The 27416-nt window shown below is 47.0% G+C and overlaps 1 protein-coding gene across 2 annotated transcripts in view; it reads right to left on the bottom strand.

The window, feature by feature from the left end:
• CADM3 (cell adhesion molecule 3) overlaps nucleotides 1–27168 on the bottom strand; it is a 31748-nt gene extending 4580 nt beyond the window's left edge. Inside the window, exons 1-8 of one of the 2 annotated variants that reach the window (XM_082613455.1) lie at nucleotides 26918–27168; nucleotides 9087–9188; nucleotides 6702–6842; nucleotides 6045–6197; nucleotides 5223–5360; nucleotides 4692–4862; nucleotides 2095–2185; nucleotides 1135–1304 (exon numbers count right to left, since the gene is read on the bottom strand). In XM_082613455.1, the coding sequence (XP_082469581.1) occupies nucleotides 1135–1304; nucleotides 2095–2185; nucleotides 4692–4862; nucleotides 5223–5360; nucleotides 6045–6197; nucleotides 6702–6842; nucleotides 9087–9188; nucleotides 26918–26999 (1048 nt within the window). In that variant the 5' untranslated portion in view covers nucleotides 27000–27168. The remainder of the gene's footprint in view (nucleotides 1–1134; nucleotides 1305–2094; nucleotides 2186–4691; nucleotides 4863–5222; nucleotides 5361–6044; nucleotides 6198–6701; nucleotides 6843–9086; nucleotides 9189–26917) is intronic. The other variant, XM_082613454.1, reaches the window with a different exon arrangement.
• Nucleotides 27169–27416: the final 248 nt, after the last annotated feature.

The raw sequence follows: 27416 nt of genomic DNA, 5'->3' as shown, positions 1-27416 counted from the left end.
AGGATGATTTCTGGAAGGAGATGCAGTAACTCATTCTACCACCAGGCGTCAGCACTGGCAGCAGATGCAGTCAAACAGGACCGCGCTTTCTACCACAGGGTGGGGGGGGATCAACAAGAAACCAACCACAAGAGCACAGGAATTTTCTCTCATTGCCAATCATCGTCAGAGATCTGGGGGCAGACACAGGACCTCAGTGCATTGTCCTTGCTCCTGGCACCCTACAATAGCTTTGTTTGTTGTGCTGAGGCAGCTCCCACTTGCTGAGGTCTGCTCCTGGAGTTGGAATCACCCCATCTAGACACTTTGGTCCCAAGATCTCCGATCTCTTATTCCTGGGAGGCCTGGCTGCTATCCCTACACTGCTTTACTGGGCATTTCACATAAGGGAGTCTCTGATGTTCCCCTGATGATGCATTTCCCCTGTTCTGAGGAAAGGCTCATTAAGGCTTTCTGGAAGGATCCCACTGCTGTTGGGGTCTTCAAAAAACCTCCTGCCAACTCTGCATAAAGAGGCCTCTGCCCTAGCCTATCACTTCTCCTGAAGCTGGATTGTGTGGTCACACCTTTGGGAAGAACTTCAGAGAAGGAGCATCATCTAGCCTCTCTAGAAAATAGGACATCTGAGAAAAGCTTCTGACCGTCTCTCAGCATAGTACAAACTTATCTCTATTTTCCACCTGGATCCTGTATAGTGCGTCCAAGGTCTGCAGAAAAGGAGATGACAGCAGCAGCATGTATCCTGTACTAGTCACAGGAGAAGCAACTCTGAGGACAGCGTGTTGCAAAGGGATATGCATCTACACTCACACTTGAGCGGCTCGGGGGCCTCTACACACAGAATTCTTATTCTTGTTGCCAGGTGGGTGCAGGGGCTGGAGGATGGTGTCGCCTGGGTCACCACTGCTAAACAAAGGCAGATGAAAGTCCACCATTCCACTGGTTTTTCCTTATTCCACATTTTGGAATGGACCTAGAGCCTAAGTCCTCAGGCCCTCTGGTGGTGGGCTGTTGCCCTACAAGTCCACTACCAACTATGATCTGGGGATGCTATCAGGAGGTGGAAAGACCAGGGTACCAGATGTTAGAGGAGAGGAGAAGGGGTTTGCTGGAGGAGACCTGCGGAGGGCTCACCGTTCACATTGAGAGTGTAGTAAGCCTTGTAGCTGCCCATGTTGCTGGTGGCTGTGCAGCCATAGGTGCCGCTGTCACTCTTGTTGAGGAAGGGGAAGATCAGGGCGCTCTCCTGGGTCATCTTTAGCGGTGGCACACTGCCCTCCTTCTCCCATAGGTACTGCTGGGGGCTGTTGAGGTAGAGAAATTGAAGGGTTCAGAAAAGAGTAGGGCAGGGAGCTAAAGGACAAAACAAAACAAAACAAAACTGGGAGCAAGGAAGTCAAGGACAGTTTGATGAAGGCTTGAGCAGTTATAGGGGCCAGAGACACTGAGCTGCTCAGAGGCAGGCGGAGAGGGACTCCTTGGGGTTCAGTCTGGGGATGAGGAAGATTGCCTAGCTTGTATCTAACTGTGACTTGGTTCCTTACAGGAACCTCAGGGGCTCAGCCAGGGGGCGGCCCCTCCCCACTTCTGCTGCTTTGCAGGAGAAGCAGTCAGAGGACAGGTGTTGTTAGACAGTGTCAGGGAAAATGAGAGGCTCAGACAGTACGAAGGAGATGGGAAGACTTTAGGCAAAGTCTTTGGACTTTGGAAAAAAACTTGGAATTTGGAAAAAAAAAACATATGCTCTGGTTTTTATGCTCTGCTTGGGAGGGAGGGAGAAGAGGGTCCCTGGGGCTCTATGATAGGAGGGGTGGGTGTGATGTTGTAATCTGGAAGAAGCACAGTGAGGTTATCCACTGTTCTTCCTCTTCTCTCCCCTCTCCCCGCCCCACGGGGAGAATGTTCTGAAGAGAAGAACAGGAGAAGCAGTCAGGAGAAGCAGTCAGAGGATGGGAGAAGCAGTCAGAGGATGGGTGTTGTTAGACAGTGTCAGGGAAAATGAGAGGCTCAGACAGTATGAAGGAGACGGAAAGACTTTAGGCAAAGTCTTAGTCTGTAGAGGTGTATTACAACCCAGGAAATGGATCTCCTTACGCAGGATTGCCACGCCCCTCGCAGTGGAGCAACAGCTTCTGGCCCTCGCGGGGATGCGGAGGGTCTGGCCTAATCTTCGCTGTTGGTGTGTCTGTGGAGAAGGAAATGGAGTCAACGTGAAACTCAAGGTCACCTCGATCTCAGAATCATCCAGTTATGCATTTCTGCCGCCACCCCTAAAGGCCTAGGAGCCCAAGAGGCTGTGAACAAAGACCACCCCCCGACCTCTGTGAGCAAAGACCACTATTGCTGTTGGATGTGTGAGGGAGTCATATGGCAACCTTGCAGAGGTAGGATTATGGAAGCTCTGTCCTTGCTGGGGACCCAAGGGATGTCTTAACAGAGAGCTGAGAAGGGAGATCACTGGATCATCTGTGCCTAGCACATAAATGGAACTTAATACATATTTCTGACGGAACAAATAAACTTGAATTTAATAACTGATTGAGTTCACAACCTCTCCATCCTCTCTGCAAGGGAGCTTAAACAGGAAGTAATGCTTTAATGCAGAACATCATTTTTAGTAGCTGGTCTAAAAATGAAGTGAGAGCTTTGAAACAGCAAGAGATGGAGGTCCTATTTTGGCTGCAAAAAGGCCCTGACACAACATAGATGGGTTCTGGGAAGGAATGATGGCATCTGCCACCGATGCCGAAGGGCTGCTTAGGAGGCTGGGTCCAGATGGCCACACAGAACAATACAACCAGATGCCGGTTTAGAACAACAGATAAAGAGGCCGAGCTTCCCCTAAGGAAAGAGCCAACCTTAACATCCGGTTAATGAACATGTTTCAGTCCAATCAAACGGGACGAAGAGAATCAGGCCAGGTGAGAGAACGGGTGCTCCAGGGCCTCGCAGCCAGAGAAGCCTCTAGCGCAGCACCTGTAGTATAGCATTTGTTGACTGATGGCTGATCACAGTTGGGCCAAAATGATCCCTGGAGAGTAACTGCCAGATGGTCCAGTACCCAACAGAGGAGCCTTTGGGCCTCAGACAGGGGAGGGCCTTCTTTAGCCCTGGCCAGGGACCAGGTCCTGGACAAGGAGCCCAAGGCCAGGGGCTTTACATTCAGAACTCGTAATCAGAGAAACACCTTATAGTAATACAGAACATTGAAGTTTACAAAGTTCTTTCATTATATAGTGTTTCATTTAACCTCATGAAAATTCACTGAAGTAAGAAGGGGCCGCAACGAGATTGAATGCTTTGGTGAAAGTGACATAGCTAGTAAGCAGTGGCTCTGCGGCTAGAAGGCTAGAATCCAGCTTGTCTGTTTCCAGACTGAGAGTCTGCTAAACGGACAGTGACACCACCCCAAGCCTACCTCATGGTCAAGTTTCAGCAATGGGTCTAGCAATTGATTTAAAGAGCACTGAAGTCAGGCCTGGATCTTCCATAAGGAAGAGATGAAAGGTTTGAGTTATTTTAGAAAAACACCCAGCCTTTAGATAAGTTAGGACAAGCAGTACATTCTTTTATAACTCATTATCTTCTGCCTTTCTACTTCATTTATTTCCCCTTGACTTTTTTTTTTTTTTTTTTTTTTTTTTTTTTGCGGTACGCGGGCCTCTCACTGTTGTGGCCTCTCCCATTGAGGAGCACAGGCTCCGGATGCGCAGGCTCAGCGGCCATGGCTCACGGGCCCAGCCGCTCCACGGCATGTGGGATCCTCCCGGACCGGGACACGAACCCGCATCCCCTGCATCGGCAGGCGGACTCTCAACCACTGCGCCACCAGGGAAGCCCTCCCCTTGACTTTTCTACTCAGAAAAGTTCTTTTTGAAAATTTGTAAATTTCCTCAGGTGAGTGGGTTTTTTCCCACCCATATTCAAGGCAGATTCCATAGAGGGTTGAGGATCCTTGGAAAGGTTGGGAGTAGTGATTTTGACAGTGGCCATTTCAGGTCAGAATCCCAAGAAAGATCACAGACCTGGGGCAGACTAGTGGGGGTACTGTAGCGAGAAATCTGGGAATAATGATGCCAGAGAGAGCATGTTTTCCTACCACCTCTTTTCTTGAACTCATAGTATGTTAGACCAAGAAGAAGCCTTTGTGATTCCATGTCCATCTTCTCATTTAGCAAATAAAGAATCAAGCTCAGTGGGGTAATTTCCTTAACATCACTCAGCTAGTAAGCGGTGAAGGGCAAACTAGAATCTGTCTTCTAATCCTTGATTTGCTACAGTTACTGCTACAATTTACAATCTAGATGCATAACACTGGCCTAGCCCAGGAGATGGTAAATTTACCTATCGGGCCAAATCCTGCCAGCTACATGTTTCTGTAAACAAAGTCTTATTGGAACATAGCTACGTTCATTTGTTTACATATGATCTATGGCTACATTCCTGCAGCAACAGCAGAGTTAAGTAGTTGAGACAGAGACCACATGGCCCTCAAAACTTAAAACGTTGACCATTGGGCCATTCATAGAAAAAGTTTGCTGACCCTTGGCCTAACCCTGGCAACTCTTGTCTTATTTTTTTACCTATTTACTTATCTTTGCCTGGTGCTTCATATACAGTAACCCACACTTTTCTTTTCCCCACTCCCCATCTCATACCAGATCCTCTTCACTCACAAGCCCATAACATACATAAAACTTCAATGCGTTGAGCGGTGGATCTGTCAGCTCCCTTTAGAGATTCGTGGTTCACAGAGCATACAATGTCTGCCCCATCGTCCTCCCGGGTGACCTGGAAGGTGACTGAGCTGCTCACGGTGAAGGTTTTGCCATTGGGATCTTCCTGTATTCGGGTTGGTTCCCCTAGAGAGCAGAAACAGACACACACTCGCACACACACATAGACACAGAGTGAGCCCTAACATGCAGAGATTGTGTGGGCCCCACTGTAGACATACAGATGGTGCATCTCAACTTAGGCAGACTTAGGAAGTTGTGAAATGGATATGTACACACAAGGAGGATGGGGTCCCCAACGCGCGCATGTGCACACACACACACACACGACTGTACACAGAATATCTGTCATTCCCCTTTCTTCTTCTACACCATGTCTTATGTGCGCATACATAGGCATATAGACATGTGCCTCTCACTCCCTCTCTCCTCCCCGCTGTCCCAGCACCACCTCCTCCCGTCACGCCCAAGGCAGGAAGAACTTACCATGAAGCTCTTGGTCACCCTTCCTCCAGGTGAGCTGGGCTGCAGGTTTGCTCCCAGAAGACTGACAGTTTAGGGTAGTTGTATCCTTTTCCCGTAACGATGACTTGTAGCCAGTGATTATGGGCTTCTGTGGGATTCCTGCCATGGATAGGAGATGGTCAGGATAGGAAAGAAAAGCACCCTGAGGTCACACCTCATCTCTCCCTGCTGAGGTAGACTCTCTGAGGGTTAGGATATCTGAGTTCTATTTTGGTTTATGATGGGTAGAAGGCTAGAGAAATTATCTTTCTCTTTGATAAGAGAAAGACCACCCCAGGGGGAGGAGATATGATGGTGGGAGATTTACTATACCTGAGATGATACATGACCCAACAACCCAAAAGCACAACTGGGTGGCCACAGATATATGTGAGGCTCAGGGGAGCAAAGAAAGAAATTAAAATGTAGGATCAAGATGAGAGCATGCAGACAACTGGGGTACTCATCTTGAAAATTATAATCATACACTGCACATACTTCTCATGTTTCCCTTACACAATCTTGGGAGGTAAGTGGAAAAGACACTATCATCCTTTTGTTACAGGTTAGGAAAGTCAGGCTCAAAGAGAGTAAGAGATTTGTCCCAGAGCAAACAGTAAGCAGAGGAGAAAAGATTAGACCCCAGCACTCTTTGCATTTCATTCCATTGCAACAGAAACACACGCTGAACTTTCCCAAAATGCCTGGAGACTTGCTTGGCTCTAGGCTGCCTCAGGGGCCCATGCAGGGAGATTTGTTTGCAAGGAACCATGCTGTGGAGACACTGGGGTTTGGGAGCCTCACCGAGCACGGTGACGAGGGACTTGGCAGTTCTCACGGGCATAGTGAAGATGGAGCAAGTGTATTCACCCTCGTCTGCCAGGGCCACGTTGCTGATGCTGATGCTGAGCTCATGGGGCGTAGATCTAACCAGCTGAATCCGATTATCTCGAAGGGCTGGGAGAAATTGGAAGAATTGGAAGCAAGGCTTTTACTGGTGACTTTCATCTTTATCTTCCAATCCCAGGGCCAGCTTTTTTTTCAAGAAGGGGTCTAGTGTGGTTTGGGGCAGGGGAAAAAAAAAACTGCTCCTGAGTTTGAGTAGTCTTTAGTTTATTCAGTTACTTTCCTGGGCCATTGTGCTCAGTAGCCTCAGAGGTACTCAGAAAAGTAGGATGGATTTGTGGGCCACATTGGGGCAACACTGACATCAGCTGTCTCTTAGGGCTGCTTTGGGGTGAGTCACTCCAGGACCCTATAAGACCATGCATGGCCTAGGTCAGAGCCATAATTATGAAGTTTCTCTGGAACCAGCTGAGGAGCCCATGGCCTGTTGCTTCCCCAAATAGCATCCCTTCACGTTTCTCAGCCTCTGGACTACAGGGACATTTCCTCTCAGCTCTGCAGCCCCCTTCCCCAGCCCATGTTTCCCATGGAGGCAGATAACTCGTGGGACACTACCTCTCTTCTCCCCAAAGTAGAGAGTCTGCTGGGCAGGGTTAGACCATTGCAGGGATGAATCCTCATGATCTTTGACTTGGCACTTGAGCACCACGGTGCCACCAGCCACCACTGTCTCATCAGATGTCCAGGGCTGACTGTCTGCAGGAGTAGAATTGGGTTAGTTTCCTAAGGCAGCACTAGCCCCTCCACCCATTTCTGGGCCACAGTCCACCTCATCTAATTCAGACCATCCAAGGCCCATGTCTCTGTATTCTCTTAACGCATCATGGGGGAAGGAATAGAGGTGGGGGTGAGGCAGGGGAAGACAGACCTTACTTCCTCTTGCTTTGAATGCACAGAAAAACAGTCACTTGTTGAATATTTGCTGAATGAACTGACAGGGCCACACACATTTAGAGGGATAAAGGCACCCCAAATCTACACATACCACTCCCCATGTATCTTTTCTGATAGAGTTCTACCATTCACCTTTGAAAACACACATACGAGTCTGTCATTCTGTTTTACCTTCCTGCCACCACCTGCATATAAGAGCAAGAACAGAAGTGGTTGTAATAATGCCCAAACTAAAAGCGAAGAAAAGGCCAACCCCCAAGAATGTGGGTTGCACATTCATTTACACAAGAGGTAGCTGATGAAACTGCAAAATAAACAAAAAGGACTTTTAAAAAAACCTAAAACGTTTTGACACAGACTTTTCAATTCCTCCAACAATTTCCCTTCAATCATCAGCTCCCTTAACATATTCCTTTCAGTATCAGTACTACCCGCCTCCCAAATCACTATCCTGACGTTATTTTAAAGAATAATGGATTAAACTTTTCCCTTCGATGTGATAGAAATATGGTTTCTAATCCCTCTCTACTTAGTCAAGTTAAACAAAAGAAGGACTAGTAAGATATCGTGAGGATGAGTCATTTGAATCTCAAATGTGCCTTCTAATCAGGCCTAGCTGTGAGCCCTTCAGTCTGTGTGACACTTGCTTCCTCCACCCAATATTGTCCCATGTTCCCCAAAGCATGGATTCTGATTCCGAATATTGATTCTCTCATCTTCAGGCCTGACTTCCTGTGACCCAATGGCACTGACCTCTGCAGAGCTAAAATAACACCTGCTAGCTCTGATTCCTGAAACATCCACACAATTTCTTCTATGGTACTAAATTACTTAACCAGCATTGTCGCCTCTGAATCAGAAACCAAGAAACGTACTTCCGACATTCCCTGATTGAGCAATTTAAAACAATCCTCATGCTCCCTATGGCACCAACCTTACCCCTGCCCTGTCTGCTTATTCCTGTCTTTCCTGGTCACCAGAGCTCCATTTCCAAGGAATATTCAATGAGCGTTCCTAGCAGAGAAGGGGCCCTGTCAGCTGGGGCTGACACCAAACACCAACGCTTCTGAGTGACTGTCTCCAAATTGGAGCCCAAAGCCTGGCTGCTAGTTTTAGTGTTTAGAATCATAATAATGAGAACTGACAGGGATCTTAGGGATCATGGAATCCAATTCCCTCATTTTACAGATGTAGACAATGAGGCAATGGAGGTGAAGTGATTGGTTAAGATCATTCTCCCGATCAGTGATTCTAGTTAGGACTAGAATCCTGACTCTCAAGGCAGTGCTCTTTTCACTGGAATGCGCCTCAGGTAGTCATCTAACTTGAGAATCAAAACTACAACTTTAATGTTAGCAGGCCAGAGACTGAGCCGGCTGAATAAAGGTGGAAGTGATATCTTCCTTAAATATCTCAACAAAAGGTCTGGGAAAACCTATCATTTACTGCTAGCCATATACCGATTTTTGACTGGTAATCCCATTGTCCCTGGTTCCTTTTGAAGAATTCTATCTTGATTCTGTCTTTCCAGAACCTCTTTATTCTGAGTAATACACTCCTCCTGGAATCTTTTTTTTTTTTTTTTTTTTTTTTTTTTTTTTGCGGCATGCAGGCCTCTCACTGTTGTGGCCTCTCCCGTTGCAGAGCACAGGCTCCGGACACGCAGGCTCAGCAGCCATGGCTCATGGGCCCAGCCACTCCGCGGCATGTGGGATCTTCCCGGACCGGGTCACGAACCCGTGTCCCCTGCATCGGCAGGCGGATTCTCAACCACTGCGCCACTAGGGAAGCCCGGGCTTCATTTTATTTTTGGAAAAAGGTGTAAGGGATACAGAGGTCCCTGTACCGGAGTGAGGGAAGGAGGAGTAGGTGCCAGAGGAGTTGGTGGTGTAGAACTAAGTACTAAAATGTCAAATGGAGACTGGGAAGAGTTGTGTGGTAATGAGGGGAGTGAGAACACAGGGTGGAGGCAACATGAGTGGGAGATGATGTGAGGATGGTGGAGGGAACTGCGGGACATTGAGATGAGGGGGCCTGGATTCTCACCTTGACTGGCCAGCATGTCAGGGCTGCTCCAGGCTGTGGAGCTCATGGCCTCTTCGAGTGGAGCCAGAGTCCCCAGCTCCAAATTCTGCTCTTGCCAGTAGCCTGGGGAGAGAGTCTCCATGAAGGATGAGCCCTACATGTAAGCTGCTACCGTTTGGGATCTGTACTTTCATTGTTGAGGATGGGGGAGAGGACTGGTCCCTGTGAAAAGCAGGTTCACCAGGGTACCTATGAGTCTCACAAAAGGGGGAGATTAACTCAAGTCCTGAAAAAGGAAGTGAAGTCTTCCTCCGAAGGGGTGAATTAAAGGAGGATGCTAAGCTTTAGCGGTCAATCACATAATGTTAGAGTCAACAGAGATCTTAGAGGTCATCTGGTCCAGTTCTCCCAGTTCACAGGTGAGGACACTGACGCCCACTAGGGTTAAAAGTGACTTGGCGAAGGTCATACAGAAACAGGAAAGATAACCAAAGACTTTTCATTCCTGATCCGGGATTCTTTCTGCTACACCAGATTATCTACTAAAATAATGACAGGTTCAATAATTAAAAAGTACGTTCCCACTTAATCCTTTTAATAAACCACTTAAATAAGTACGTTGGTATTATCATTACTACCTTGAAGAGAGGAAACAGAATGAAGTGACTTGCCCAAGGTCCTACAAACAGAAGAACAAAGACTGGAAATTAAATGCCTGATTCCAAATCCAAAGCTCTGTTTCAAGGTGACACCCTTAGCACTGAAAACAGAGACCACAGCTGGCGTTGAAAGTTACCCCACGCCTTCCTAGATTGTTACCTTCTATCCTGTGCTCCAATTCTCAAGCTTTCCTCCTCCACTCTCAGTCTCACCATTTTATATCACTGACTTTGCTCCCTCATCTGGCACAACACACGCCCAAGACTTGAGTCACCGGCTCTCTTCCTAGTAGGTAGCCCCTAAACCCTTTTGTGAAGTACTGTGTAGTTTCCATGGCCTATTTTCCCCAACTCAACCTGAGAGACGGAAGGACAAAGAAACCGGGCTTGAGAATCTTTTCAGATCTCCTGTTGCAAAGCCAGTAGCCAATCACATGCACAAAATTCAGTAACGTCATCGGCTGCTGAGCAGAGTCCGGAACTGCTCCTTGTCCCGGGCCTGGAGTCCGGCAGAACTTCGCCAATTGTCCCAGCGCGCCCGCTCCAGAGGCAGCGGGGGAGGGGGGTGGGAGAGTAAAGGACGAGAAGGGGGCGATGGGACCGAGGAGGATGGGTAGGGGAGGTGGGGAGGGTACGGGGTAGCAGGGGTGTGAGACTAAAAAGATAAGTGGGACGTGGTCTTAGGGTCCACGAGAAGAAAGGGGCCGGGGACGAGAGTTGCAGAATCAAAGGGAAAGAAGGGTGAGGGAGAGGAGAGAGTGGGGGAGGGAGGGAAGGGAGTACCGGGGAAGGGAGAGGGTGTTAGAAAGAGTCCTAGCCTCGGGATAGGGCTCTAAGATAGCTTCAGAGGTTCACTGGCCTTCAAGGAGACGCCTCCCCTCTCCACTGTTCCTCAGACATCCTCCAGGAGGTTTGAGAAATGACTCTGTTCCTGAACAGGAGAAGCGCTAATGCCCAAATGGGGAGGGGGAGTAAAGCAGTGAAAAAAAAAAAAAAAAAAAAAGAGTATCTGTAACAGGTAGAAGTAGGCAAGAAAGCGAACAAGGAAAGTGTTGGTGAAGAGAGGCAAGAAAGATGAGGATGGGAGAAGGAAAGGCGGCCAGGAAGAGGACAAGGGCGCTCAGATCCAACAGAGAGTCCCCCTGGGTGCCCTCACCCTGCTGCCTTCTGTGGACATCAAGAATGGAGGCAACCGGAAGTTGGTGAGTGTTTCACGGTATTTTGCAGGTCGTCTGTTTGTGGGCGCTTCCACACACAGTGGGAAGGCAAACTGGTTGTGCTAAAGCTTGGAATGGTGGAGGGACAGGGAGAAGCCAGAGAGGGGTCAGTGCCCCACACCACAGTATTGGTACCTAGTGCGAAAGTAAGCACTAAATAGACCTTTGCTCAAATGGATAAAATAGCCACCTCCTACGCTGGCATAGGGCTTTCAGTTTGCAGGGTGGATTTTCAATCATGAATTCATTTCATGTCAAAACAACCTTGAGGGAGAGGCAGCCAGATAGAATCACTTTTTAGAGATGACGTTTAGAGAGGTTCAGTGACTGACCTAAGGCACACAAGTAACACCCTCTCAAGGATCCTCTTTCTCCTGCTGGAGGTGCACTCAAAGCTTTTTCAACAGCTTCTGTTTCTTATATCATTTCAGTCCACTGTATTGCAATTTACTTGTTTAGTTACCAGCCTCCTCCTCTAAACTCAGAGTTGGTGAAGAGAAGGAGCCTTCCCTTATTCATCTTTGTATTTTCAGCACTTAGCCCATAGTGGGCTCTCAGTACATTTATTTGGCTCTGGTAATTCATTCAGTCACGACTGGCACTTTGCTGTGTCCATTCTTACTCAGGCAGAGCATGTCTTCGGTCCAGATAGCATAGGTTTAGTCTTCATTCTCTTGCTCCTTATTTCATTTGTGCTGTTTTCTGCCTTCTCCTCAGTTGCTTTTCTCCTTGCTTATATTCCTTTCATCCCTCCCCTCCTTCCGCATTTTGCTGGCATTTTTTTTTTTCTGAATAGGATGAATAAGTGAAATGATGATGTTGATCATTCAAACTAAACTGAATTGTTTAGATGAGGGGTCTGATAACTAAACAAATAATCTCTAGTAAATGGTATATTGGGGATATGCTTGATATACAGTATTGTCTCTGTAGGTTTACAAGGAACTCACTCTGGTTTGTTGTGTTTTAAGAAACTGATTAAGAAGTAGCTGGGGTTTTTTTTTCCTCCTGGGGGTGATACTTTACCTTGTAATTCTCCAAAGTACTTATGATCTCATGTCTCCTCTTGAGAACTGTCTGTTAATATGCCTGAAAGTTTTCTTGCTGTTTTTATAAAATCGTATACCTGTAATGATAAATTCCGAAGAGCCACTCCCCTGGGTGCAGATGAGTGATTATAATGTTATTCACAGAAACATGGATAAATGGCAGAAATTATAACCTGGAATGGAATGTGAAAGCCTTGTTCTTTGGATTTAGAGCTTGCCAATTGTTTGTGACATCAGCATAAATTCCCTCAATGGATTCAGACTCGAAAGGAAAACTTAAGAGTGCTCTGAAAAGGTGGCATGCACTTTGAAGTGGAAATAATGACAGTTCTGCTTAGGCAGGGTCATTGGAAGGAAATGCAGACTTTGAGTCCACAAGACCGTTAGTAAGGGGAGGCCCAGGTTAGTCACATTGAAAAACAGATAAAGAGAGCTCCAGTCATATGGGTCATATTGTTTCCCTGCTTAGAAACCCTCACTGACTTCCCATTGTCTGCAGATGATATCCAGATTTGTTAGCCTGGCTTATAAAATCCTGCACGGTCTGATGCCAATATGCCTTTCAGCTTTGTCTTTTCTTTACTTCACTCACCCCATATCCCAGAAATATGACGCTATTTGGAATTCTTTCTATAAACCCTTTCCTTTCCTGCATACATTCCCTTTCCCACAGTCACTCTGTTGATAATACTCTTCACCCATCTTCACACATCTAAGCCCTAAAAAGCCTACTTTCTGTGGCACTTCCTTCAAGAAGGCTCCCCTGATTCCCTGATTGCCTCAGATGGAAATAATTTCTGATTTTTTTTTTTTGAGTCACAACACTTTATCTACTTTTCTTAAATTATGTGTCACTCTTTACTTTGTACTGCAAGTTTCGCTTTCTTCCTAAATTTTAACGATTCTGCAGGTAGGGTTGATATCTGATTTGTCTCTGTATCTGGTACTGGCCCTAATACAGCATACTGCACTTAGAAGGTGCTTAATGAGTATTTATTTAATAAATGAATCAAAGATGCTAAACATCTTCAACTGTGAGAACTAGGTTCAAAATCTGCCAGTGAAGAGGAAATAGCAAACCAAAAAGGCTAGGAAGAAATGGGCCAAGGAAGAGGGTAGATCATCCAGAAGCTGAAGCTCTATAAGTTTACAAGATGGGTGGAAATCTCTATTTATTGATTACCTTCTGTGTGTCATGATCCAAGTGAGGTGCTCTATATTCATTATTCCAGAATAACCCTTTAATAGGTATTATTATGCACATGCTAAGGATGAGTTAACTAAGACTCAGAGACTAAGACTCAGAAAAGTTAAGTAACTTATCCACATGATGCATCCAATAAGTGTTGGGATAAACTTAGATTTCTCTGGCCACAAAGCCCAGACTTTCTGCATATCTTCAGTACACTGCCTCCCTTTGCAGGAGCATGTGCTTCATGTGTGTGTGTGGGGGGGTGGGGGGTGGGGGAGGGCAGAGGTTATAGGTGGAAAGATTCCTTCTTGCACTGCTGGCCTGGGGGTGCTCACCTAAACAAAATTCACAATGCTTACCTGCAATACGATAAAAATAACAGTGTAGCGAGTTGGAAATGGGTGCTTGTGGTGGTGGTGTGATTTATATCCACTGAATTGCATTTTTAATTGGATTTCTTGGTGTGTCTTCATCTATATCTTTGGGGGCTCACCCCAAAGGCCTTATAATTTGGGATGATTCTTCAGTTAACCAAGCAATAGACATGTCTGGTTAAAACTAACAGAATGCCCTCACATTTTCATAGCACTCTAGCACCTAGGCTACGAACTAAGATTGTCTTCTTATTTGCTCTCAGTTGTGTGGAGGGTTTCTTAATTCTTGGTCTATTTACTCATGGGTTCCAGTAGCTTTAAGACTCCCAGCATTTTAAAGGACAAAGTAGCCCTTTCACCCACTGATTTCCTTCTGATTAATTGTTCATATTAAGAGTAGCAGAGGTGGGAACCAGGGACTTACTAATGTGCCTTTTAAAGCATACATTGACACCTCTGATTTCATTTTTCATCCATAGTACAGGACCTCACACATAGTAAGTGCTCAATATTTATTGGATAAATAAATGAGTAACTCAAATGAATAAAAATGTATTATGTTTCCAATTTAAGTGATGCTAGTAAGGAAGTTTGTATGTCAGTATAACCCCTTATTGCTTGGTTTATGTATCTTCCCTGTCCTGTCTGTTTCGGGAATCTACATTGCATGGGCCTTAGGGCCATGTACAGGGTCACGGGTGCACATTTGGGATGGTGGGACAAGGGGACAGAGCTCCCCTGCATAACTGCTGCCGGCCTTGCCAGTGCTTGGGTCCAGAACTCCACTTCCCAAATTATAGAGAACACCAACTCCCCGAGTAGGAGTTGATGGTGATGGTGATGGTGATGATGATGATGATGATGATTCAGCATTTCTCTAACTCCAGAGTTAAAAATACTCTTCATCCCAGCCTACTTGTTATTCCTCACGACTACCATGACAGGTGGGTGGAGGAGTGTTATCTCCAAGGGAAAAACACATTGGGGGCTGTGGCCCAGAATGCTGAAGGGACACACTTTTAGAATGGTTTACCCACCCCCATCACTGGGCTCCCTGACCAGGTGATCTCACTCTGATTCTTCCCTAACACTAGCTACGCAGTGAATTCTTTTTTTTTTTTTTTTTTTGCTGTACGCGGGCCTCTCACTGCTGTGGCCTCTCCCGTTGCGGAGCACAGGCTCCGGACACACAGGCTCCGCGGCCATGGCTCGCGGGCCCAGCCGCTGCGCGGCATGTGGGATCTTCCGGGATAGGGGCACGAACCCGTGTCCCCTGCATCGGCAGGCGGACTCTCAACCACTGCGCCACCAGGGAAGCCCCGCAGTGAATTCTTATATGTATTTCGATCACACACTGAAGAGAATGGCCATGAAATCAGAATTAGAACTCAGCGCCTTAATCTTTTCTTTATGCGCAGAGCCACATTTTTCTTTAGCAGTGGACGTTTGCTCCTGCGTTTGGAGGAAAGTGGACCAGTCTCATCTGAGGCCTGATTTAATAGATAACTCCAAGATTTGGGAGGGGAGTTACTTTGACCTGAGTAACTTTAGAGCACAACACCCTGATCACAAAGGACTCTCTTTAAACTTAATTTTCTACATTTGCTCTTAGGTTGCCAGGAATTATGCTACTTCTGCAGAAGTTACTGTGTACTTTCCTAGTCTAAGACACTGAGGACAGGAGTGTCAAAATATTCTCTCACTTGCTGCTCTACGTTCCTTTCTAACTTTGTCCTCCCCAAGCTCCCAATTCGCTTCCATTCCCAATGTTATAGTGCGGTCAGACAAAAGGAAGCTGGGGCCATAGAGGTAAATAAGAGTTATTCTGTCATGGGGGCTTGTCTGTCTTTTCAGGTGTACTTCCTTCCCTTCCTGTTGCTCTTCAGGGCAGGCCCCTGTCCCCTCACAGGCAGTAGGATCCCCTAAAGGATCTCCTTGCTCAGCTCAGATATGCTCCGGCTCACATCCACTTCAGAGCCTCACAGCTCAGTCACGCTTCAGCTGCCTGCCTCCCTGATCTAGGCCTTCTCTCCAGCTCGCTGGCGCCTCCACCCTTTCTGGCTTGAGCTGCTGAGACCTTGCTCCTTTGTGTTCCCTCCCTCCATTATTTCTGTTGCTGTCTGGTTTTCCCTCCTGGAGTCTTGTTTATCTACTTTCTCTCTGGCTCCCAACAGCCTCTTGGGCCCGAAGTCACTACTCTCTGGGTGTAGCTTTACTCTCCCAGGAGGTGTACCCGATATAAGTGAAACTGGAAGGTGAATAGGGTGGGGAAGAGAACCTTCCCTGTAAGAAGTTCCTACTATACTGATTAGCCTCATAGCTTGGTAAAGTGTGGCCAAGAGGTACAGATTTATAGAACCAGGGATCCTATTCTGTTAGATGATCCAAGAGATTTAGGTTTGGAAAGGATGGATCTGGGCTCAAACAGGTTTATTATTGCATGAAGGCAGATACCTTTTGGTTCCATCCTAAGCAGTTGTTGAAAATGAAAGGCTTTTGTTTCCTGGGTTTGGAATGGTGTGGGGCTTAGCTTTTCTAGGCTGAATGAAGAGGAGGGAATCTTTAGGGTACTTGGCTAGTTGGCTAGCTTGCCTATGGTGGGCGTGAGGGTGGGGTTAAAACAAAAAGCACATCTTGATGTTAAACCTCTTTTCACTGAAAAAAATTAAAAAAAAACAGTTATTCCAAATGTTTTCCGATATCCAAATGTTAAAAATGTATACAAGTTTAAGATGCCGTGAGTAACTATATTTGCTAAAACCCTGCAGTCAATTTGCATGTTCTAGTCATTTTCTACTGACCCCTAATAGCCAGAGGTGGATATTCCTAAGATCTTTTTGAGTCTTCTAGACAGAGGATGGAACTGATGTCCTTTCTGACTCCCTATTACCAAGGTTCAGTAATTCCTTGCCTTCTCTTTCTGCACCTCATTCTTCCTAAAATGTTTTCCCATCTATGATTCTTAGAAGCATAGACTTTTAGAGTTGATAAGAATCTTAAGTAGCATCTAGTACAAACTCCCCATTTAAAAGATGAAGAACCAAGGCTCAGAGAGGCTTAGAAACTTAAGCATGGTCACACAGGCAGCTAGTGGGAGCTGTGGTTATAACCCCAGTCTTCTGTTCTCATTGCCATTTGATAGCAGTCCTGTGAACTAGCTAATTCGGAAGTTAAGTTGCCATTTAGTGTGATTTTACTTCCAGTGACATCCACTCTTCCTGCTTCCCATCTCCCTGTGCATTGTAGTGTGGAACCCCAGGACCCTAGATCTCAAGGGAAGTAACTCTACTAAATGCCGGGCAGGTTAGAGAAGTTGGGGTGAGATGAGGAAGGAGTCCCTGAAGGTGCGAAGAATGGCATCGTCACAAATGTCAGGGTCTTCATGGCAGATCCCGGTTCTCAGAAAAGAGGAGGCCATGGGGCAGAAGCCACTTCCATGCCCTTTAGGAGTTAAAAGGGTGATGAGGAGGACAGGCCGTGTGTACGTGTGCATGTTAGCATCTGTGTGGTGGAGAGCTGGAGGATGCTAACCTGTTTGTGATGTGGGAGACAGAGACTAGAAGAGAGAAGAACGCAGAGGAGCTTTTCCTATTCTTGAGCTAGTGAGAGAAAAAATCTGGAGGCAGAAGTGGGCTTGCAGTAGGCTGAGGTGGAGGGGCTCTCGGAGACTTAGTTAAGATTCTGAGGAGCAGAGACTGGGAAGTGGGTGGCAGAGAAGGAGGTGGGGACAGCTGTTGCTTTGATTTGCTATTGAGTCAGTGTTCTCGGTGCATTAGCACTGGGAGGGAGCCCTGGGCTGGACCCCAACAAAAACAAGCCCCTCTGGAGCCAATACTGTGTTGTAGTAAGAACTGAAGTTGGGAGACAGAAAGGAAGGGGATCTAATCCCCAAAGAGCCCCTTCCTCACCTTAGCGCCTACCTTCTAGGACTGGGCTGTGTGCTCCAGACAAGTGTCTAGTGTTCTGTACTAAGAGGCTGGGGGGAGGTGATGAGACACAGCAGAACGGATGGCTCAGTAAGGGCTGCTGGGAGCATGGGTTCTGTGCAGGGCTTTGACTTTCATCAGTTATTTCTCAAGCAAGTCCCTAAGGTAGGGCATGAAATCACTCCAGTTGAAGACAGCCTTGAGCCATTTTAGAAGTGTCCTTTTACCCCTATCTCCTCATTCCCTTCCCACCATGCTCACACACTCAGAAATCACAACAGGTATACAGACCTGGAGTCTGTATTCTAATGCAATAGAGAGTCAGGAGTCTAGACTTCGAACTCTCAGATGTCCCTTGAACCAAGTGCAGGCACTTTTATACCCTTTCCCTAAATGTATCTAGCTGCTTTCACACGTATGTAATAGAACTGGGGAAAAAAAAATCACCCCATCTTAGGAAAGTACTTAGGAAAGGATACATAACAGAGTCAGCATGGAGTAAATGAAAGCATAATTCAGTTTAACTTGTTGGAAAATATGTTTAGCTATGAGAAAATAGGGACTGGGAATGGGAGGGAAAGCCCAGGGACCCTGGGGAGAAGTAAAGAACAGATTCCCTGAGGAATCTCCAACCAGGTGCCAAAGGCTTGCTCCTAACCCTCCAGAGCCTCGATACCTGTTTGAGTGCATGGATGCATTCCCTTCTCAACAAGCTCTATCTTACTCTTTGCTCTTTAATGTGGCACTTTAGATATTTCAGGCTGATGGCTTGGTGTGGTGGGATAACAATGCTGTGAAAAAGTTTAATTTGTTAGAAGTCAGGCAAGAAAGCATTCATCTCGGCTGGCTTTCATTTTACTGACTTGTTTCTCTTCACTGGGTCATCAGAATCAGGGTGTGGATGACAGGTTCAGGGCAGTGATCAGGAGGACCACATGGCGAAAACGGTGGTCTGCTCTACACATCCACACTACTCTGGGCTCCCCTCTTCTGCCAATCCTAGCTGAGATGTAGTCTCTGCCCTTCACTCTTCTCACCTAAAAATGTATTTTTCAGCAGGTTGTTGTTCAATTAGCTTTACTTTGGGCCTTCCTGGGAATTTAACCCTTCTGTGAGATAGACACATTCTTCCAAGTCTGCAGACCTCACAGTTCCCGATATGGCAAATAATTCTGTTCTGACCCAAAGAGCTCCTCTCCTTAAATCTTCTTGAGAGTCTCTTCTTCAATGTGGATATACATTCAATTTTATTCCCCAAGATGCATATATATTCCAACCTGGTGACTCTCTTTTTCTCCTTCAGTATGTGTCCCTCACTACACACATGACAACTACAATTTTCACTATTTGTATCTCTGTTTTCATTTCTTTTTGGTCATAAACATAGCATTTTCTTATGACCCAGATACAGAGCCCTTTTCACAAGCCCGTTATTAATCAAAACCCCTAATGTCCAGCAAACCATATGGTTTAAACTCAGAGACTCTCCCCAAAGCAGAATTCAGGCTCTCTCTCCTGCTCAAACTCCCCAGGAGAGGGCCAGAATCCTTTTCTCCCCAGGGCTGAGGCTCAGTCCATCTGTCACTGACACTGGACTCCAGGGCTTGGAAACCAGAAGAGAGTTGGCATTAAGCAGCAGTTGAGGATAAATGAGAATGTGTGAGGCCCATGGGCTTAGTGATGGTGGTTTTTATATTTGTTTGAGATTATAGGATGGAGATTGGAGGAGGGAATATATAATATGTGTTTGAAAATATCTCATCCTTAAGAACTAGAGTAAGAACGAGTAAGAACAAGTGAGTATAACTGTCTCACTGTTAAGTTTGCATTTGCTGAGGGACAAATGATTAAGAGCAGATGGTAAAACGGGCCCCTCATTTTATGATAATGAGAGAACTTGACTCTAGGCTCTTCAAAGACTGACCTAGGCTAGGCTAAGCCTTAAGTTACTTGTCATCGATGTATTTATTAGAGGTTTGCTGGGTTTCCAAGGAGTATCGGGTATTTAAGTCAGAGACTCAATAAACCAGTTCACTTTCTGGAGCTTTTTACTCTGTCTGAGGCTTTGGCTGGAATTCTAGAATCCAAATTGGAAGCAAAGAGCCAGGTCCCAGAAGAAAAATGAACACAAGAAACAAGGATCTGCATATTCCCAATGAAATCTGCTATTGGAAGTATAGTTCTCCATTCTATTTTGGTAACACCTGGGATTATATGAAGGAAATGGAGAGCTAAGTAATGGCTAGCTTAGAGATGAATGGCTGAAATATCAGCCTTCATTTCTTTTTCTTTTTTTCCTAGGGTGAGGTGATGCATCTGACCTTTCTGACCCTGAACTGGAAGTAAATGAGCCAAAGGTGCTTATAATTAGCAATCAATACACAATTAGTGTAGGTCTAGCTGGGGTAAGGAAAAATAAATCCTTAGAGAAAACAACATTTTAGTTCTTTATATTATTTAGCTTTCTTATTCTCCTGGAGATGTCCAGGAGAAAGATGGAGAGAGATGAGAGGGCTAAAGGATCCCAGAGGTAAGAGCTCACGTAGAAGAATGATACACATATTGAAAAAAATGTTGGAGGCTCTGCATTAGAATCCTTTCAGAAACATGTCTGCTCTTTAAGAGAACGGGGTCTCAGGGAGATGAGAAGATGGGAGAAACTCCAGCTGTTACCATAACCCTAATTCTGTCTTCTTGAAGGCTCACTCATGGAGATAAATCACTTCCATTACCTGTCCTTGAGGAATGAAGTTTCTCCTTGTATCAAATAAGGAAATGGAAGAGGGATCCTGGAAATTAATTCTGGAAACCTGTTTCCCCAGCCTCACTCTGGTGTAGGTCATTCATAAGTGTTCACTATTATATGAACTGTTATGCAAAATTGACATGGGGAAATCAGCATTTAGGGGAAGAGAAGCTTGTGTAGCTTTGATATGATGGGAGGAACAGGCTGTCTAGTCTCAGACTGGCAGGGGCTGAGCATTCTCATTGGGATCATTGGCAGATACCCCAAAAGAGTAGCAGAGTCCAGTTTAAAGATCCATCTCCTGAGATCTGGCCAAGGACTTGGACTCTGGGATAGGGTGGTTATATTTAAGGCCATGTAGTCTGTACTAGATGGTTATAATGATGAGGGACATGAGTCAGGGATTTGATATTTATTTCTATGCCTCTCATATATTGAATTCCTCTGTTATCTATTCTGATAACCTATCCTATACATTGTCTTTACGTTTACTGCTAAGGCTGAGGGGACAGGAACAATGGGTACCATGACAGGACAATTAGAGTTGGTTGTCAGGCTCAGAGTGGTGTTAAGAGGTACATGCTCATAAACTGAGTAGGACTCATTTTGCACTCCACATTTATAGTGTATATGTGGTTATAGTATATGAGCAATGCTGTCTCAATCTAAACCACGACTATTTGTAGTTCTGTTTTAAATCTATGAGTCGATATATGGCAAAACATTCAGTTCTTTTGAGGCCATTTGAGGTCACTCTATGTCCTAGTCTCCTGAACACTGCAAACCACACTTCTTTTCAACCTCAGTATTATTTGCTCTTTCTGTCCCCTTCCTACAGGGGATTAGGTGGTTATGAAGACTCTCCAGATCTATATCTACAGGTCTTGTGTACCTCTTTCTGGTGGAGCAGGTCAGGGATCATAACCAGGATCATGTGTGTGTTTGTGGTAGGGGGAGGGAAATTCCAGCCCTGTTCTGAGGGCTGCAGTGTAGAGAGTAAAGAGATTAGGAGCTTGGATGGGGAGCAGGACCACGGAGAGCAGCAAGAAGAGCCTGGAGCATCCCTATCAGGGTCTAGCACCATGGAGAGCTCAAAGCACCTGTGGTTTGTTCCACAAAGAACAGGGCAACCAGGATCATAGGTTAAGGCAGCCAGCTCTCAAACAAACCAAACAAACCAGACATCAGGGCTTCTGCTAGGATCACACCACACACACCACTTGCTCTCAGAGGCCTCCCGAAGTACTCTGTTTGAACCTGCCACACATACAACCAAGAGATTGTGCTAAAAAGTGAGGACTGCCACCAGACTGAGTTTGTCAACATAAGCCTCAGTCATTATGAAAATTACATTAGTATCAGTGGCGGTGGAAGAGGTTTTGACTTGCTACAACCAATTATGAATGAAATTAATAGTATCTTTCAGTGTGGGAAAAAGAGCACCACAAAGCCTGCGTCCCCTCAGAGACACACGAGGCATGAGGAAACCAAAATGTGTATTACAGTCAGATAGGGTATGAGATGTATCAGAGTCCGAGTGCTCTAAGACACCCCAAGTTGCTGTGAATAGTCCAGTCTTGATCATACACAGAAAAATGGAATGGATTATGACTCTTAAAAAGGGTATTGTCCTCAGGACTTAGAGGCCTCTGTGTTAGTTGGGAAATTTGGCCACTCTCTTTAGATTTAGGGGAATTTCAGTAAAGGGACAGATAGTTCTCTCTTTCAGTACTTGTTGCTTCTGTGAAGAATATATAGCTTTAATGAGCTTATATTTTGTAAAAAATCTCAGCAGCTTCATGTGTTCAAGACTCTTGACAACTTGACTTCTCAGTGCTAGAATGGATGGATCTCCTTGTTATAACAGGATTGGATTGGGTTTTTACTTGGGTTATAAAACCTCTGAGCATCAGCTGGTTCTGACCTTGTAAAGAATCATCTCTGCTGCTGATCCTAGAGGAAGAAGCAGATCTTTGGCCCCAGAGACTTGTTCTTCTCTATTTTACAATTACGTGGAGTGTTTGTTCTTAATTTGACTGAGTTCTTAGAGACCCTGAATCTTTTTCTGATGGCTTGCTTTTCTGGTGGTTTGTTTCTCTCTATTTCTTATAAGCATTCCCATGAGGATGGCTATTCTCGGAATTTATGGATGGACCTCTAGGACATGACCTTATCCAGGAAACAAAATGTTCCAGTACGTGGACCTATAGCCAATGATTAAACAGGAAATACTAACTTTTAGCATGAAAAATGAAAGGAGAAGATATAATTAACAAAATTATCTAATACCCTGGCTTTTTCATTCAGTAGTCAGTAAGGAGCTCGTCCAGTCCACAGCTTGCTTTCGTGGAGAACCTGGAGCCTAGATTACCACCCTTTAGTGAAATTCCGTTACTGAGAAATAGATGACAAAAAAGGGATTGTTGGGCTGGTTCTATTGGAGTAGGAAACAACAAAGAATGTGACTAGCCACAGCCCCAGGGGTTTTATTATTTCTCTGGCGAGAACTGTGAGGATCTTTTCCTAGGTTATTTTTTTGTGACCTAAGGACAAGCAGCTTTTGATTCTATTGTATATATTATTTGGACTGCAAGAAAGTAGTAGTAATAACAAGGGGTACCAAAATCAGATCTAAGGATTTTCAGAGCGATGGCACAACTACTTAGTCTGCTGTTTCAAAGTGACCAGAGCACCAGAAAGATGCCATCTGTGGAATTTTATGGCTGCAGAACTATGAGTCATTCTTCAAGTGAATAGTGAATGTCTCCAACAAGTCCCTCTTGAAATTAGATTTGGCCCTCCTTTTCTCCTCAGTTGGAAGGATAGAGAGAGAGAGAGAGAGAGAGAGAGAGAGAGAGAAGACACCTAAGGGTAGTGAGCTGTCTCATTTACTGTCAGTCTAGGGCAGAGGATTTCAAACTGTATGTGGCAGAACCTCTGTCTATGCCTTAAGGATTAGGGGGAGTGTAGGGGAAGACAAGAAGGGTGAGAGGGCTCCAGGTCTTACTTATCTGTTTCAATAAGAGTAATTCTCCTTGGATCTGTTTTATTTATTTGATAAAGGAATTTCACATCTTTAAAGATAAAAGTGAGAAAACCACTGTACTAAAAGAAACTACTAAAACCAACAGAGCTGCCTAGCCCTAGGGAGAGCTTAGGACAGAATCTTTGGTGTAACTGCTGGATAGGCCGCTGATATGCCACAGCTTGGACCCCACATCAGACAGACTGTATGATATCAGTGTCTCTCTGATGGTTTCAACTTCTTTGTGCCAGAAAATGCACATGTCTGCAGGGAGAGCATCTCCTTCCCAGGGGTTCCCAGCTGCAACTGGGAAGAGAACAGGTACAGAAACAGAACAGCTACAGCTGCAAGGAACAGAAACTGGATGGAGTAGGTCTGCCAAGCAGATCTGTGGGCAGCTCTAGAGTGAATGCCTGCTGGACTTCTCCGGCACACTGGGCATGATCTCTGCACTGGGCACCTGGCCAGGGGGCTGCAGAATGGATGGCAGTGGACAGAAGGTCATTGGGAAGGGAAAGATATTCATGTGTGAGGCAGTGCAGTCCAAAGTTAAACTGCTATATCCTGGTATAAAGCAAAGTGAGGCTGCCCACCTGTCTGTCTCTGCACTAGATCAACTCACAGAGTGCTGGAAATAACTTGAAAAGGAAGAATCCAAGGAAGTCTGGTTACAATGTTGAATGTTGAGCTGCTCACCAGAAAGACAACCACAGAATACATTAAGTTCACAGGCCTTGTATTCCCCAAAGCTGGAACTGCCAACGTCTACCAATACTAGTGGAGAAACGTGAGAAGGAAGGGGCAGGTGGCAAACTCTGAATATCTAAGCCATCCCTGAGTTTCCAGCCACAGCACTCATGGCCAGGTTCAGATAACAGTTGTTTGCCCTTCTCCAACCTCTCAATCCCTGTTCAGCCTTATGAAACCTAAAAAAAAAAAAAAAAAATGTATGCTGTACTTCAGGGAGCTGTATACCCCAGCAGCATATTAAGTTTGTTTTCCTCATTCTAAATGGAAATAGCCACTCTGCCATACACCCTTGACCACTCCAGCATCCGTGTATTAGGATATCTTGTCCTTAAACTTTCACACCACATCTCTTCTTGTTTTGGTCCAATGTTACCAGGTAAGCTATATACTGCCTAGCTCCCTGCCCAGGGGCCTCAGGCCAAGTCAGGGGTACTAGACACACCTTCTTCATGATCCTGGGCAGAATGGCCTTAGGATCACCACCCATGAGCATTAAATCTATGCACCTACCTCCCCCATCAGAGTGGGTCTTTTTTGATCCTGAAGCTAAGAAGTAGAATTAATTTAGATAGAAGATCACATGTGGTTGTGCCTCTTGTACATCAGTACATCCTGAGACATTACAACCAGACATATGTCCACTGTCTGCACAGATGATGCTCTACAAGGAAAATGATGCTTGATTTGACTCTGTCTTGGAAACAGATCTCCCTCCCCACCCCCAAATTCTCAACCCCTCCTCCGGACATTCTCCATTCAAAATTTACTGCCTTCCACTCTTCCCTCAAGCCACTGCTCTGATATATATATATGGATAAAGCATTTCTCTTCCTCTAAACATTAAAGCCTGAGTAGGGGCTGGAGCCCAAATTGAAGACCAAGAAAGAATAGTGCAGTTGGTGAAGAAAGACTTGGCTAGGGTATGGATTTTCTCTCTTCTCCAATGTTTACATCCTAGGATTGAGCTCACAGCTTTCTGGGATGACTTCATTCTGTTTAGGTCTCAGCCTGGCCCCATCAGTTCCCATTGCTGAACAGGGGCAGTTTGGGTCATGCTTGTCTCTTTTAAACCCAGCTACCAGGATGGGAAGGCCAGGGGCTGCAGCTGAAAGTCAAGGCTTAGTAGAGACTCGTTATTGTGGTACATACACCCAGCAGCCTCTCCTTGCCTTGCACTTAGCCTGCCCTCCCTCAGGACTCTCTTCACCTCCTCAGTGAGTAGGGTCATCAGTACAGTCCTCTGGGGAAGGGGGATTCCACACAGGGGAGAGGAGGGGCCGCTGTCTCTATGGTGACTTGGACAGGAACTCCCCTGGGGAGTGTTAATGGGTACAGAGTAGAAGGACTCAGCCAGCCAGCTGTAGGTAGGGGATCCCCAGTGTCCTCATACCAGCAGAAACTCCTTTATCATGATGGAGACAGGGCTGGGGGAGCAGGTCAGGCGAGATGGAGCAATTATTCCTCCAGCACCCTGGCTCTTCGCCTGTTTCCTTCAGATGAAATTCTCTACATCATCATCCCCAGTTTCAACCCCTCCCCTCTCCACCCCCGCCCCGCCCTGTGCCCATCCCTTTTGGCCACTGGGTCCATCACCCAGGAGCCGCCTCCCCTTTCTCCTCCCCTGCGGTTCTTTCTGTTTTTCCTTGGCATCTGGCCGGGCATAGCCACCACCCTCCCCTTCACTGTCCCCACATCCCTTGGCTCTGCAGAGGTCCCGGTCCCTCTTCCCCTCCCCCAGCCCAGCCTGCCTCAGATAGGGGCGGAGGAGACCGAAGGATGCATTCCTTTAGTCCCTTCACAGCCTGCCCTCCCTCCTCCAGGGACCTGAGGCTCGAAGCTGTGGCTCCCTTCCTGGTCTCCCTACAAACTGCCCCCTGCCACCCCATTAATCGTCAGCAGCCTTTAAGAAAGCTGAGGTGCCCCGACAGAGCTGACCTACATAGCCCGGTCCAGGGCAGGAGGGGGCCCCAAGTCCCCTCACCCCTGGCCCCGCCTCCTCCCCCCCACTCTCTTCCTTCATCTTTCTACCGTGACAAACCCAAGAAGGTTTGAGTTCCTGACTGAAGCAAAGGGGGCTAGGCAAGACACCCCACCCCAAATTTGGAAAATAAATCCTTAGCCCAGGAAAGCATTGGGTTTTCTATGCATCCTCCTCCCCAAATATCTTCATCCTTCCCTTTGCCCAGCCTCTCCCCACTGCCCCCCCCCCCTCCTCCGCTCTCGTCTGGGTTTCTTTTACCAGCTTCTGCCACCGCTAGGGATGTTGCCATCCCGGGGCCCCCTCTGCCCAGTGTTGTTGTTTTGCTCCAAGGAGAAGCCCCCCACTTCCTTGCCCACGCCCCCCTCAAGAGCCTCACCCAGGCTCCCTTCCCTGCCCACTCGGAGCTCCGCCGCGGGTGGTGGGGACGGGCTGGGGAGCAGAAATGTTTGCATACAGCAGTTTGGGGGATTGCACTGGCTACCCAACCCCTCCAGACATACATACACAAACACCCGACACACGCCCTGACTGAAACAGCGACAAATCTCACTCCGCCCCCAACACACACTGACACAGACATACACACAGATACTGACACAGAAACGCAGAACCAGACACCAACACAGACGCGCACACCCAGACACACACACGGACATCAACACATCCATACCCCGGGATGCTTATAACAGACCCAAACCCCGACTGCACACGCAGACACACTCGACGGTGTACAAGGAGGGGGCATACCCGGCACACCCCACGATCCACAGAGACACGGACGCTCAGAGACAGACACGGGTATCAGCAGCGGTTGGCGACTTTAACCCCCGCTTCCAAACAAAGCCAACAGGCTCCCTCCGCCCCCGCAGCCGGTCGGAACCCCCGCCCCGGTCCCACCCCACCTCCCCTGGCGCCGCCCCCTCCCTCACTCACCGTCCTGGGAGAGGTTGGCCCCGCCGGGCGCCCAGCAGCTGGCGAAAAGCAGGAGCAGGGGCAGGGCGGAAGGGGCCCCCATCGCGCTTCCCGGCCGGCTCCCTGGCTGGGCGCTGGCGAGCCTGGGTCCCCAGGGGCTGGGGCTGGGGAGGGGGGTAGACGACGACACTGACCGAAAGGGCGCCCCCGAGCCGCTTCGGAGCCCGGGGCCGAGGCGGGGACCGGGAGGGAGCCGGCGCTGCTGCAGTCGCTGGGATTAAATAGGGCGCTCGGAGCAAACCATTCGGTTGGAGGTGGAGGGGGGGTGACGGGGGCTGGGCTGGTCGCGGGGGGGACAGGTTGCCGCATTCCCCACGCCCCCCCGCCTCACGCACCCCCTGCGCGCAGTCGTGGTGCCTTCCACCTTCTCCCTCGGGAGCTCCACCAGCCTGGCTCGGGAGTGGAGCAGAGGGAGAGAGCTGGCTCAGCAGTGGGACCTGGTGCCCACCCCTCTTAGGCT

Source organism: Mesoplodon mirus (genome assembly GCF_964341445.2).
Source record: "Mesoplodon mirus genome assembly, chromosome: 3".
In the NCBI taxonomy this organism is placed as follows: domain Eukaryota; kingdom Metazoa; phylum Chordata; class Mammalia; order Artiodactyla; family Ziphiidae; genus Mesoplodon; species Mesoplodon mirus.
Note: the sequence above shows the minus strand (reverse complement) of the source record. Positions and strands in the feature narration are given on the sequence as shown.